This window comes from Fukomys damarensis, unplaced genomic scaffold (assembly GCF_012274545.1).
Source record: "Fukomys damarensis isolate Sample0158 unplaced genomic scaffold, DMR_v1.0_HiC HiC_scaffold_12, whole genome shotgun sequence".
Lineage (NCBI taxonomy): Eukaryota > Metazoa > Chordata > Mammalia > Rodentia > Bathyergidae > Fukomys > Fukomys damarensis.
In genome coordinates, this window is record NW_022900924.1 from 37,510,919 (window position 1) to 37,526,236 (window position 15,318).

General features: G+C 33.3%; 1 protein-coding gene across 5 annotated transcripts in view; it reads right to left on the reverse strand.

Moving 5' to 3' along the window:
• Nucleotides 1–527: 527 nt before the first annotated feature.
• Tbl1xr1 (TBL1X receptor 1) overlaps nt 528–15,318 on the reverse strand; it is a 155,948-nt gene continuing 141,157 nt past the window's right edge. For all 5 annotated transcript variants that reach the window (XM_010632428.2, XM_033762529.1, XM_033762532.1 and 2 more), the window contains 6 exons: nt 14,337–14,458; nt 14,025–14,099; nt 12,256–12,383; nt 11,124–11,289; nt 6,373–6,474; nt 528–5,517 (listed from right to left, as the gene is read on the reverse strand). In XM_010632428.2, the coding sequence (XP_010630730.1) occupies nt 5,491–5,517; nt 6,373–6,474; nt 11,124–11,289; nt 12,256–12,383; nt 14,025–14,099; nt 14,337–14,458 (620 nt within the window). In that variant the 3' untranslated portion in view covers nt 528–5,490. The remainder of the gene's footprint in view (nt 5,518–6,372; nt 6,475–11,123; nt 11,290–12,255; nt 12,384–14,024; nt 14,100–14,336; nt 14,459–15,318) is intronic.

Below are 15,318 nucleotides of genomic sequence, written 5' to 3' on the forward strand. Positions count from 1 at the left end.
GTTTAGCAGCTGCAGTGGCTCATCTCTAATAAAACATGGTCAGGATAAGCTTATATTTGTTTCTAAGGAAATGAAAAAGAAAGGCAGGTGTGGAGATCGATTTTTAAAAAACAAGCAAAAAATATGCTCAATGATTCTTTTAAAAACCTCCAAGTAATACTAAAGAAATTGGGATTAAACCTACTATCTTTTTTAATGATTAGGTTCATAATGACACAAACAACTAGTTAAGGACAACAATAATTATAATTCATTTATATGAAAGGGAAAATGTCATAAGGAAGTTGACCCTCCATCCTCAGTATCTTCAATATATTGCTAAGCAAACAAATGAGTTAGGTCTTAATCTTTTAAATACAATAGTGATTTTTTTCAAAGTAACTCAAAGTAATCACTCAAGTAATTGCTATCCCTTATCTGATTAGATGCTCTACTATTCTTTAATAAAAATAGAAAATAATCACTTCATTTTAAAAAATCTTATTTCCTTCAAGAAGTAATAAAATAGCAAAATTAGTAATTTTATCTATGGGCTTAAAGCATGTATCTTGGAAAACAATGTTTATGAAAAACAATGATTTGGGTTCTGATGGCAGTTACTATTATAATTGGTAACAGCAGTAAGGGAGAGAATAGACATGTTATATGAGAACTAACTCAGAGCAAAAAGGTTTATTCTACAGAACATTAGAGAAATAAAAGAAATTAAAATGTAAACAAGAAATTGTAAACAATACCATCCCTCTCTCTTAACTAGTAAATAGTCTATACAAACTACATAGATATCAAAGGTTTTATATATGTACACAGTCAACATAATATCAAAATATATTTTATTCTGGACCTCTTTCAGATCTGATTCAAATTACAGTTGTCAAAGCAATACAATGCAAAGGGAAACCGCAACAACAACAAGAAAAATGTGTCTAGAAAGGATAAAAGAGTTATTAGGGACAAATCATTGTGATGTGGAACCAAAATACATCATAAGTGTAATTAACATGGTCCAGGACAGCATAGAACATCTTATATCAGTCTTCCTTACACAATAATCATGAAAACTGAACAATAAAGTTCTTTAACATGTACAAAAAACTGTCATGGGCTGGTTTACACTTTTACAACAGTTTTAAAGTTAACTGGATAACTAAAGAAATGATGCAGACATTTTAATCCAGTGCTATAGGTAGGCTCACAGAATTAGACCCAAAGGATTTGTGAAAATCAAAATGAAAACACAGCTACAATGTCAAAGTCAGGAAGATTATTTCTGTATTTGAGGATTACAGATCTACAAAATGTAGTCTGCATGTTTTTGTTTGTAATGAGATGGATAAGTACATCAGACTAGATTTAACATGCAGAATGTTTTCTTGAACTTAGCCAGAAATTCCAAAGAAAACATTATGAATGGCTGGCTTACTAGGAAAAAAATAGTACGCCCTAGTTATTCACCCTGCTTCAACACTGTCAACAGAAAGCAGAAATAAAGAATGCTATCAATACCTCAGAGCTACCAAGTAAGACATCAAATTTCTAAATCAGTGTATTAAAAAAAAGTGAACACTTTCTCTTTTTCCACTCCTATATTTAACTAGAATCATGTTTTTAAAAACTCGATATTAAATGTGACACTTCAGAGCTACTACTGGAAGGAGTAATTCATAACTTCCCTACTCTCCTTCCATCCCTGCTGCTTCAGAGAAGGGGGAGAGGGAGAAACAAAAAACAAAGCAAACAAAAACGACAACCAGGGTCTCTTCTGGGTTTGCTGCTATTCCCCAAAATGTCGGCATTTGCTGCCATGCCACAATGTTGGTCCACTGAAACAGGATTTCTGCAGAAGCTGTCAACAGTAATTCACCATATGCAAGTACCATCCTTAGCATGTGAGAATAAACACAGGTTCTGTAGAAATGCACAATGTGTTTAAGAAAATGAAAATTGTCTTAAAAGAGTAAACACTGCATTTGAGATTTACTTTTCTACTTAGTAAAACTTGTCATTTTTGCTTGCTGAAGTATGAGCATTTGTGATTCCTTTAAGTAGCAAAAATGCACAGTCCTCTTTAGGCCTCTACTCATTTATAGTTTACATTACTCTTAACAAAATCACTCTACATAAACAGATAGCTCCTTAAAAATAGTACTCTCTCATTAAATCTAATTTGACAGAAAGAAGTTTAAGGAAAAAGGAGTGCTTTATAAGTGAAAAGTACAAATCTTTGGCCTTTCTCTTGACATTTTTATATGTCAAAAAGCAAAAAACCTTCATGTAGTTCAATCTAGTGATTACTTTTTTGCACCATAATTTGTTTTTTACACCACAAAAGGAGGCACTTTCAGTATCTGTAAAAGATGTTTAATCCTAAGACATACTTACCTAGAGAATAATTAAGTAAAACAGAATTTAATACACTCTAAGACCTATTAGGAAATTACTAGTTTCCACTTCTAAAAGTCACTTGAAAGTCAATGATATTACCTGATTCATTATAGGGGATTGGAACAAATATAAGTACAGAATTTCCTACATGGAGAAAAAGATATTCCTATATGACATTTAAGAGTGGCAGCTGCTCTTTAGTCTATTTTAATCAAGGAGTATTCATTCATTTTCCTTCCTGTTTTCCCTTGTAAGTTCCTTATAGTAGTGTATAAAACGATGGTCTATAATGAACACCACAGAAAAACTACTGGGTTCAACTGATCCTCAGGAGTAAGTTGTTAGGAAAAAAAATAGGAAAAATGAGTAAGAACCCCAAATATAGAACTTTACAGGCTGTGAAACTTCATCTCTTGCAAACATGTTACTGTTCAAATTAAGAGACGATCTTGTTTTTCTACTGGAGCAGCATCGTGGCACATCAGCAGGCAATGGTGATGTTGAGAACAGCAGCAAAAACAAACAATCGTAAATTCATGAAGAACCCAAGCCTACAAAATGGATACCTTTCAGAGTTCATACTTAAAAAGACCCAAGACTTCAGGATAATAAAGCTCTGCATTTATAATCTTTTATATGTCCTATTGTGACTATTATACTAAACTACAATAGCTAAAGAATTTTTAAAAAACAAAAGACAATATCATAAAAATGTAGCTTTTTTGGCAGCTATATTGCAGAATTTCTTGCTATCTTTTAATGAGCTGGGGGAAAAAAGTCAATAACTGTATGCAAATGAATAAACTGTCCATATCAAAATACAAAAGTACTATCAATAATCACCTCTTTCAGATTTAAGTTCAGTGCAATTGACAAATGCATCACTAAAGGAAAATGCAGCTTAAACATACTCAAAACATTTGTGTCTATTCCTGGGAGCACATTTAAAAATTATTGCACAGATTTTTAAATTTTTATTTATTTTTTTAAAACAACAACAGAGGTCAACCATAGATGTGGACCTCTAGCAAGAAAAGCAGGATTTCAAGTGCCAGATACTCAGCATATTAGGTTTCCTACGTAAGTCACAGGGTAATAACTTCTAAATATCTCTAATGTGATCCAAAACCCTAAAAACAGCTGGCACAAAACCATCATGACTGACTGTCTCTCTGGATGTAAATTTTAAAAAATATTATTACAGTATCATAGTCCCCACTAACAACAACTGGGGTACATGTAACAATGTATTGTGAAATTAAGTGTATTTATTCTCTTACCAATAGCAAATGCTACCCTACCTTAGTAAAACCAAGACTTGCTTCAATCAATGCTGTTTTGTAAAAATAGCAAAACAACAAATGCAAATCAAAGCTGCATTACTTGGGTTAAATCGACTTCTACTTAAACTTTGAACACAGGCTAAAATTTTAGTAATAAAGGCCTCAAAGTAATTAGTGACAGAATAGTGTTTTTAATTTGCTAAGCTTAAAAACAAGCAATTGCTTAATCAAAATCTGTAAGAAATAAATTTGACAACTATTTTCTTCAAACTTGACACTCCTGGATCATTTTAATCATGACAAACCCTGTTAATATACATACACATAGCCTCATGCTAACATTTATCTGTATATTTTACTTTAGTTGCATGAGCACAAGGAGATTTGATATCTAGTTCTTTAAGAAAATACTTGATATAAACAGAGTAAAAGACATGATATAGTAGTGATTACTGGAAAAAAAAATAGCAGCTTAAATCTATCTATATTTGAAAAAAATGTAGTCACAAGTACCACAAATGCAAATTCCGAGCAGCAGGGAGGTTAGTGCAATTATACTTTTGAAAAAATTCAGAATCACTGCTATTTAAAAACACCTTGAAGCAAGTCTTTTATTTTAAAGATTGTTTTTCAAACTAAGGTAGCAAACATTTTGCCATGTAATGGCAGTGTTATATGCCGTTATCTTGCTTTGTATAAAGAAAAATAACATGAGAGATTTTTTAATACTGGAGTTTGGTTACATTACATAGTTAAGCTTCTATACAGAATGATGGACACTTAGAGAAGCTAATCCTTATCCAGAAACATTTTAATCTCTTAGAAAACAAAGCAAAACAAACAAACAAAAAAATTCAAAACTACTTTGCTCCTTTTCACAATAGTGCACATTTTAACCATAATTTAGTTATGGCTACAAAACATCAGAAGATTTTTTTTAATGTATCTTCTCTACGGTATTTAAAAAAAATTTTTGTGCCCTTCTAGTCTTTAATTGGCAGAAATTTCCCCCCAAAAAGAAGCTATTGTATTTAAGCCACATCACCAAAAACAAAAAAAAAACAAAAACCACAAAAAACCAGAGCATAATACCCTTTTACTGATGTGTCTTACAGATTGACATGACCTAAGTCATACGTTTTCATTTAATTTCCAATTCCCTTTCACAATATGCACCAACTGAATATATGCTCTGAGAGCCATAAAATGTACCAAACATCTATCTCTTCAAAAGAATGCATAAAAGTATTTTTAAGAATTTTTTGTTGTCTAAAAGGTGAAAAAAATATAAAGAAACTGATTCACTCCCTTACTTCATGCATCCATAATCTAAACCAAAACAAAATTTAAAAGCAAGAACAAACTACTGCTGTAAGTTTTTATAAGTCCATTTTCTCTGTACATACAAACTGCTCACTACTGAAGGGGAAAAAAGAATATAATCCATGGTGTCTGCTGATTCAAAGGGGAGAAACAAGGCTGTCATTAGTATCCAAAAACTGGTACATGTATGGTCTGCTTTTATAACGTATATTTCTTTCTCTCTTCTGTTTTTCATATCCAAAACTTCTAAATGCTATTTTAGGGGCACAGCAGATTAGATTCCAGCACTTGGTGAACAGAATTCACAAGCTGTGACAAAACTCTGTCATCTTCAGGGTGCAATTTTGTTTATATACACTGGTATGTATATATTTCTTTTAGATTTGGCTGTAGTGGACTGGCCATGGTTCGAGTGGGACTATAGCAGTACATGGGTCAGGGACAGTCATTTTGGCTATGTACACATTCATAGTCGGTCCATGGCTTCCAACTAGTAGCGCTATTTCCGAAGGTCTAATACACAAACCTATAAGAAATTAAAAATAGTCAACAAGTATAGTCAAAATTTCATGTACATTTCAATTTTAAATTTTCTACAGCACACTTTGGAATCTGGTTCTTAGTTCTGAGTTAATAAAATTAATCAAGCATTATCATGGAATGGCACTTAACCAAAAGAAATTAGACATATGGTCTATGCAGGTGGAGGAAACAACCATGAGTTAACACCACAGAAGAAAAAAACCTGATTAGGATTTTTAGGAGTTACTATGTTAATTAAAAAGTGGGGTGGGGATTACAAAAAATTTTCTAGGACTTTATTGAGTGCTATCACCTATTACATTAAACTACAGCTTCAATAAACAGCTAATTCCAAACTGCTATACTCTTCCCATTTTTTCTTTGTTTTTACAACTCTGGAAGCTATAATTGATATTTTTATGTTTATAAAACAAAAGACCAACTTCATCCTGAACATTAAGTATCACATATTCATTAGTGCAGGAACCAACCGACTCTAAAATCTTTTCCCTAAGGCAGCACTCTTCCTACAGGGAAGATAGATGTAGGGAGGCACTAATTCAAATCACTCTCAGAAGGATACCCTGTTGTACTTAATCTCACTAATAAAGGTCTACATTAAAAACTCCTTGTTACTTGATTATGATGACAGTGGTTTGGCAAAGATAGCTTTAATTTTGCTTACATTATATGAATTCAAGGGACATGAAAAGTATACAGTCTTTGGAGGAAAGGAAAGTAAGTACCATATCTTAAATTTATTTTGCAAAGAATGCTCTTGTAATCATTACTACAATAAACCTCATTCCGGTGTGGGCGCACAAGCACACCAGCCTTTTACAAACACTTCCATACTTACTGAACCATCTGATGCACTGGCTCCAACTTTGTCTCCTGCTGCATTCCAGCAAACTTCAAAAATTCCACCTGTTCCCCTATAGCTGTGAACTAGAGCACCTGTCTAAAAAAGGAAGCGCAGAGTGTTAAAAATCATTCCAAGTTCAAACAGTTAGATAAAAATATTATACAACTTTGTTTTTACTGATCATAAGTGGGACTTTAAATTCAAAATAAGTGCAAATTGTGAAATGTTAATCTTTTACAAAAAGATAGTATCAGCCTGCTCTCAAAAACATCACTGTGACATATATTGTTTCCTCAGTGCTGATGACCACTCATGGCTAAGGTTATCTTTGGCTTTACAAACACGGCTAACAAGAGCTAGAAGTAAATTTTCAACATACAACATGAAATACATTTTTGTTGTTACAGCTGAAGGATGCATAAGTTCTGCCAATATACCCAGGAACAAATTAATTCAGCATTTCTTTGACAAAACATTACAGAGGAAGTATAAAAAAATAATAAAAACCCCAATATTAGTCTGTTGTTTACATCACATAAGGATTTATACATTATTCTTGAAAAAAAATGTTACAAGCTGGAAAAAAAGGTAACACTGACAATTTCATCATTAATTTAGCTGCATCACAAGTAAATTACTTTATTCTTTAGGCAATAAAAAGTCACCGAGCTACCAGTAAATAATTAAAACTCAGCCCAAAAATGTATACTATGAAGGCATCCATTAAATATAGCAGATCTCAGAGGCCCTGCTGTGAGAACTAGAAACATGAAAATTGTGGTTCTAGAGTTTTGCTCTGGACAAACCCCCAAGTGATGCCTGCAGCTTTATGGTAACTTGAAAACTCAAGCTAGAGCTAGTAGACAAGGCTACTTAAAAATAACATGGCAGCAAGCCTTGCACCTTGCAAAAAGTTTTCCATATAGTCCACAGAAGTGAATCCCTAGGCTGTTTGCCTTCTGCAAATTTAGTCTGGTTTAGGTGGCACAAAACACAGGTGCATTACTACAGCTGATCAGACTGGGAAGGCCCAAATGTTCCCCCTCCCACAACCTAAAAGTTCTCACAATCTGAAGTTAAATGAAAAAAATTTCAGTATAGCAGGCCTTGAATATCTGTGGTTATGAAAGAAAGGAATGGCAACAACAAACTCTCAAGTCTGCTAAGGTACAGAAAGCAAATCGGTAGTTGACGTATAGACCTACAATCTTCATTTGGGGTTAAAAACAAGAAACACTCTTTCAGAAGCACTTACCAACCACCAAGCTTAAACTAGGCAAATATGAACCAACAATATATGGTCAACAAGGTAATGCTATGACATTAAAAAGCCAATGGGTTAAGTCATCAAATCTGTACATATTTAAGTAAGATTTAATTACCTGTCAAGTGCTTAAGTAACACACTATCCAAGTAATGAAAGGAAAATAAACTATTTTTAAGTATGTGATAAGGAAAATGACTCTCTTATGTATTAAAAATTCACTTGATGCCATTTCACTACTTTCAAATTTAAATTTAAAATGAACTAAAGTAAGACTTTTATAAACAACAGTTACACAGCAAAATAGTATGAATAGCTGATCAAATGTTCTTAAAGGTCTAATAGTATCTTCCATTAGTACTTAACAAAAGTTCAATGTCCAAAATTACACAAAAATAGATTTTATCTTAATGCACTAAGTATTTGCACCTGAGCAACAACTAGTAAGTAAAAGGAATTTATTTTTAGAGGCATGCCATTCATATCAATAAGCTATAAGGTACCTCAGGTTAAATGAAGAAAGAAGGATAAACAATCTTTATAGAGAAATTATAAAGCCACACTAAAGGAATAAAAGACAAATGGAGACATATTTATGGGTAATAAAACTCAATGATGACAATCTCTCCTATAAAGTTAAAGCAAAAAGTCCAAAAGTGTACAGTCTTTTTCAGAAATACTGAAGACTATCATGCCAAGAACAGAAAAGCAACTCTGATGAATAATGAGACTTACAATGAGTTTAAAAGTATGTCTTAGATCCAGGTATATGTGAAAGTTATCAATGGAATAAAACAAAATCTGTAAACCACGTACTTGGTTTATGAACTTGGAATAGATGAAAGTGGTATTAGAAGAATAGATAATGAATAGTACTGAGACAGCTATCTATATGGAAAGATAGCATATCTGACCCATAAAATCAATTCCAAAGGGCTTAGAGCCAAGCATGGCGGCACATGCCTGTAATCCCAGCACTCCAGAGGCTGAGGCAGGAGGACAGCTGTGAGTTCTAGACAAACCTGGGCTACATAGTGGGTTCCAGGTCAGTCTCAACTACATAGTGAGACCCTGTCTCAAACAAACAAACAAACAAACCAAAGCGCTTAGAACCAGAAAGGGCAGGGGCACGGATTTAGCTCAGTGGTTCCGGCACATGCCTAGCAAGCACAAGGACCTGAGTTCAATCCCCAGCAACACACCCCCACCAAAAAGATAAAGAAACATAAAAAAGCTTACTTTATGAAAAACTACCAGAGACCTCAGTGACATCTATATAAAGAAAAATATATTAAACTATGAAAAGTTCTAATCAAATATAAAAAAGACTGACAAATCTGAACACCGACATTAAAGGCTTTTAATCAAAAAATTAAAGACCTGGGAGATAGCTGCAATCTATATAACCAAGAATGCAAAGAGACCACCAACTAATCAATATTACAAAAAAAAAAAAAAGGACAATAAGAAAATGAGGGGATGGTGTTCTTTATGAATTCACCTACTCTAAAAAATAGAATGTCCAGCTGAACATTGACTATTTGCAAAAATACTTAAAACTCATAAAAATCAAGGAAGAACAAACTGAAAAACAAAGTACTATTTCATATCCATCAAACTGGAAAAATGTGTAACATCTGGCTAATCTTGGAACAGAGGAAAATAGGAAATCCTTTTTGGGGGGCTGTTGAATACTGCTATTAGAAGTGTAAATTTGTGTTAAGTACTTTGGAGAACAATTTGGCATGTATTCATTAATGGGCCCATTTACACACATACACACACACAATGAATCATCAGAAAGCATTCATTTGCACAAGAAATGTGCAAGAATATTCACAGCAACTGAACTATTTAACCAAGTCCACCAAAACAAATATGAACAAGACAATGCTCTAGAGTAGTCAAACCATCATTCTAGACCTATATCCATGTGATTATGACTTTGACAATATAAAAGCCTGGAAAGATATATACAACATCGCAGTATTTCTGTATAATTTTACACACAAAGTAGAAGTATGCATCATCTATCAGGGGAATAAGAGATACCCTCTTTGGGGACTATTATAAGCTCTACAAAGAGGAAAAAGAAAAGAGGTAAACACCTTAGCTATATCAATATAACATTTTATCATAAAAACAGGAAAGACTTAAAACAAGTGTGGCAGAAAGTTGCTATCAATTAAATTTAGTCAATAGATAAAAGAATGTTTGCAGTGAGTTTGATTCTGAAATTTTGGTTGTATATCAATCTGGAAGAGAACACAATCAAATTCAATGGTTAGGTTCAATGTTATTTTATTGGGAAATTTGATTCGGTTCTCATTCAGTTTGTTTTGCAACCAGAATCTGGAGAGAACTGATGTGGTTTTTTTCTATAAAAAACCATTTTATAGAAAAGAAGAGAAAAGAAAAGGAGGCTTTCTGTCTTTGGCTCCGTATGCTGTTTGTGTAACAGCAGGAGTCACTGCGCTTCCGCTTTTCTTCACAGGATAAATGGAGTAAGTTATTGCGGGTCATTTCCTTGTTTGTAGCTTATCATTGCCATTTTTGATTTTACAAATTATTATAAATAATCACTTTTGGATATTTTTTGATGAAGTTATAAAAATGGAATACTACTGAGCCATAAAGAATGAGAAATTAGATTCATTCATAGGAAAATGGATACATATTGAGGATATACTCCTAAGTGAAATAAATAAGTCACACGTGTAAATACTGAATTGTTTCTCTGGTGTGAATAAACTATAATAGTACATAAGATCCTAATGAGATAATTGACAATGTGAAATAGGAAGAAAAGGGCTAAAGGTGTAGGGAAAGTAGGAAGGGTAGGGGAAAGGGAAATAAGGGAAAAGAAAAAAAATATGAGAAAATGAAAAAATGGAAATAAAGTGTTTGTAAATGGGGAGGGGAGGAGGGGGTGAAGGGAGGGCAGGGACAAGGGGAAAAAATGAGAACCAAAGGTACGAGATCCCAATAATGAATGTAACTGTACCGTATACCTAAAATGTACCAATAAACTCAAGAAAAAAAAACAAAAAAACAGACAGACAAACCAACAGGCTGTTTCCTCTACAGTTAAGAATTTCTAAAACAATGTCTCTGATAAGGTACTGTAGCTATATAAGTCTCTGAGAAATGATGTTTAGCCATAAAATCTTGTCTTCTAATACATTTTAAAACACATGTATAGCTCCTTTAAAGATAATCCTTTTAGAAAATAAAATGTCATTTATCTATTCAAATGTATCTTAAACTCTCACTCAAATAATAATAAATAATCTAACTCCATATCTAAATTCTGCTCCACACACAAAAATATAATTTTGTTTGATTTTTATCTTTATCTCTTATGTTTTTAAAACCAAGCTATAACCTAACACCACACAAGGAATAACTAAAATGGGGATATAAACTGTACCAGCAAAAGGTTCTAACTAAATAGGAGCTTGTGCCGCTTTGAATAACATACCTGTGTGTTCCAGATGTGCACACATTTGTCAAAAGAACCACTCGCCAGATACCTGCCATCAGGACTGAACGCTACACTGTACACAGGCTCTTGGTGTTTTGTCAAAGTATGGATACAAATCCCTCGGTCTACATCCCATAACCTCACAGTAGAATCAAAGGATGCACTGAAAAAGGAAAGGAAAAAAGATTCATAAGCAATAAAATACTCTCCTAGCCTTGCACCCAGCTTCTCAAATTCTGCTCCTAAATAGCTAAGAAATTCTTTATGAGAAACAAACTGTTTTGTAAGGTTTATTCTGGAAACTGAAGTTAAGAGAAAAAAGTAGCTTTAAGTAATCTCCAGGTCCCTGAATTGGGAATTATCAATGCACTAATTACTGTATTCTTCTCTTTACTGATTCATGGTTGAGAATATCAAATTGACCATATTTTGAAATTCATGTCTTTTAAAAAATTTTTATTAGTATATTTTAAAATTATTTTTTGATTAGTACATGTTGGCTGTTTCACATTTATGGGGAGTAGGCACATTTCTTTTTTTTTTTTTTAATCCCCTTCCTCTTCCCATCCTACATGTTTGCATTACATGACTGACTACATTCCTTGTGGGGAATTGGTACATGTACATAACATCTCAATTCTTTTTTTATTCTCTTTCCCTCCCCTCTCTTCATCTCCTGATTCCCTTTCCACTTGAAAAAGATATAATTCCTACTATCTATCCTTTATTTTGTTTTTTATACTTTGCGTTTTAGAGTGCTAAAGGAAGATAAACTAGAGCCATTTGTAGGAAAATGGATGAATGCACTTTAAGTGAAATAAATCAGACACAAGAGTGTATATATCCCATGATTTCTCTTGTATCAGTTCACTTCTCTCTTTTTTTTTAAGATGCTGATGAAATTACTACAGTATGCTTCAATTACTTGTGTTTTAACCAAAGTTCAGTCAGTCAATATTTGATTATCTCCAGATAGAAAAAACCATTATCATCTGAAATACTAATGATAAAACTGTATGTTTAAAGGCTTTGACTAAAAATATATTCCTTATAGGATTTGCATTTCATGGAAACTTTCCTAATATATTTCATAGAAGAGTCATAAAAGGAAGAGTGAAGAAATTATCACCTTGCTAACATAAGGTTGGCATTTGGATTATTTGTCCCTGGTCCTGTTGGACTCCACTTAATAGTATAAATTTCTTTATTATGTGCTTGCAAATCATGGACACAATTGTCTTGTTTCATACTCCATATCTAAAGAAGAAAGAAAGAAATTTTTAATTTTTTCCATACCATGGGTTTATTTAATCAACCTGGCCAGTCTAAAATAGAAATGATACTAAACAATTACAGAAGTCAAGGGAATATTTACAAATGAATTTAAACAGATTATGCAATATATATTATTCTATAAAGAATGATAAACCAGTTTTTAAGTTCTTTAAAAATAGTCACTATTGTGAAGGTCTGAAATCAACTAAATGCACCTGTTTTAAAAATCACATTAGATAGTGTCAAATGGTACAAAACGTGTATACACACATACACACACATTTGGGAGATGGGTACTGGGGATCTAACTCAAGTCCTTGAGCTTGCGATGCAGGTGGTGGAACCACTGAGCTAAATCCCTAGCCCTCAAAATGTATATTTTTGATCTTAAAATGTTTAATGCATAGTTTTTATTCTGTCTCAAATTAAAGCCCTACATTAATTGCTTTTACAATTACAATCAGAAAAACTTTGCAATGGAGATGTGAAAGTAAGTAAGCAACTTACAAATAATATAATGATGAATTATACAAAACTAATGAAAAGTAACAGATGCAACAATTACAATCTTAAAATGATTAAAGAATAAGGCTTTCTTAACATGAAAACAGGTGCACATGTACAGATTTTTAAAGTACTTATAACCTAGAATATTTCCAGAAACCATTCAATACAGACAGGGGCAGGGAGATTTTGCAAACACACACAACTCCAGCAGCCAATGAAGAAAAATGAGCTGTAATTCGTTTACAGAATGTGACTAGTAAGAGATAATAAAGTAGTATCATAGTTTTCCTGTAGGTTAGGCTTTTGTAATCCCCATTCATTTTGTGAATGAATCGCAAGACATGTTGCTGGAATTTTTAATTATTGGACCTTTCAATAGCATATGATACTGCTGCCACACTGATTCCCTGAAACAGTTTCCGTGTACCCTCTTCTTCACTTTGATCATTTATTTTCAATTTCCTTTTTTGCAAGGTCATCCTTCTTGATCTGGTAATTCAAGAGTTTCTTAAGCTTTGTCTGTTATTGTTTTCAGAAAATGGTTGCATTACATATTGTTTACCTCATTTCTACTTTAAAATATTACATGAACTGTAACTATTCGTAAGATGAAGAAAGTCTCTAATAATTTCTAATTCCAACCAATCTCTCTAGCTTGCAACTTAATCCTTGGTGCAATCTCTGGACACCAGGATTTTATCACTTCCTCACATGTTCCACACACTCTTCCACAAGTTTTTTTTTCCCCCACTTTACAAGCATTAGTGCATGTGCATACAAGAACTCCAAGGCAAAAGCATTAAGAAATGCAGTCTTAATAGTAATGTTTCCATGGGAGACCATGTATAAGAACTGTCTAGCCAAAACCATTGCAGGCATTTCAGGACAACAATAGCAAACCAAGATTTCCAGGATTCATTTAGAGTCAGTTGTTGGAGGTGAGGACTCAGTTTTAATCACTTGTAAAATGCAAAAACGAAATGATTAAACATTAAAAAAGGATAAACCCTCATCCAGCCTTAAGCATTTAATGTAACAGAGAAAAATGGTCTTAAAATGGCAAAAGCAGCGACACGAGGACACCCCCGCCCCATTTCTTCCCATTACCAAAATTACCTTCAAAGTCATGTCATCAGAACAGGAGGCCAGGAGATTGCCAGTTGGGTCCCATTTGATAGCATTTACTTCATTCTAAAATAACCACAAATATTCACATTTTCACTTTAGGTTGCTGTTTGGCTATTAAACATACTATTTCTAAACTATTCTGAAGGAAGTTGTTTTAAAGAGTGAAAAAGGAGCTGGGCATGGTGGAGGCAGGAAGATCACTGTGAGGCCAGCCTGGGCTACACAGCAAGTTTAAGGGCAGTCTCAACTACCTGAGGAGTCCCTGGTACCCACCCAAAAGAGCGAAAAAAAGCTTCTTACCGTATGTCCCTGGAATGTTTTAATAGGTCTGTCTTGTCCTAATTTGCAGACATGAATGCACATATCTGTACTACAAGAAGCAAAGGTGTTGTTGCTCTGCCAGTCAACATCCAGTGCTGGTGCTAGAAAGGAACAAAGGTTTGGTCTGTATTATTATATGTGCACTGAATTTTAGGATGCCGAGCTCTGCTCTGTGGTTGACTATTATGCTAAAGAGCAATTAAATATTTTACTTTAAATTACTAAGAAAATATTAAAACAATACTATATAAATATTAAAATATTAATGAATTTCAGTTTAGTTATCTCTATGTCAGACACACACTAACAGACATTAGGCTAGTACTTTGACCTAGTAATTTACTCTATAAATTACTAAAAATGCCTCAAGGGTTCTCTATTTTATAATGACAAATCAAACATTATGATGTTGCTTTATTTCTAAAATTCCCTAACAGCCCATTTGCCCATCAGTTGGAGACTGGATAAAGAAGATGTTTTTTTTCTATAAAACGGAATACTACTAACCATAAAGAATGAGAAATTAGATTCATTCATAGTAAAATGGATACATATTGAGGATATGCTCCTAAGTGAAATAAATAGGTCACACATGCGTAAATACTGAATAGTTTCTCTGGTGTGAAAAAATGTAATAGTACATGAGATCCTAATGATACTACTGACAATGTGAAATAGGAAGAAAAAGGGCTAAAGGTGTAGGGAAAGTGAGATGGGTAGGGGAAAGGTAATAAGGTAAAAGAAAAAAATATGAAAAAATGGAAATAAAGTGTTTGCAAATGGGGAGGGGAGGAGAGGGTGAAGGGAGGGCAAGCACAAGGGGAAAAAATGAGAACCAAGACCTGTAACGTAAAGGTACAAAATCCCAATGATGAATGCAACTATACTGTACACCTAAAATGTACCAATAAATTCAATGAGAAAAAAAAAAAAAAAATCCCTGAGTGGTTCAATGGACAAG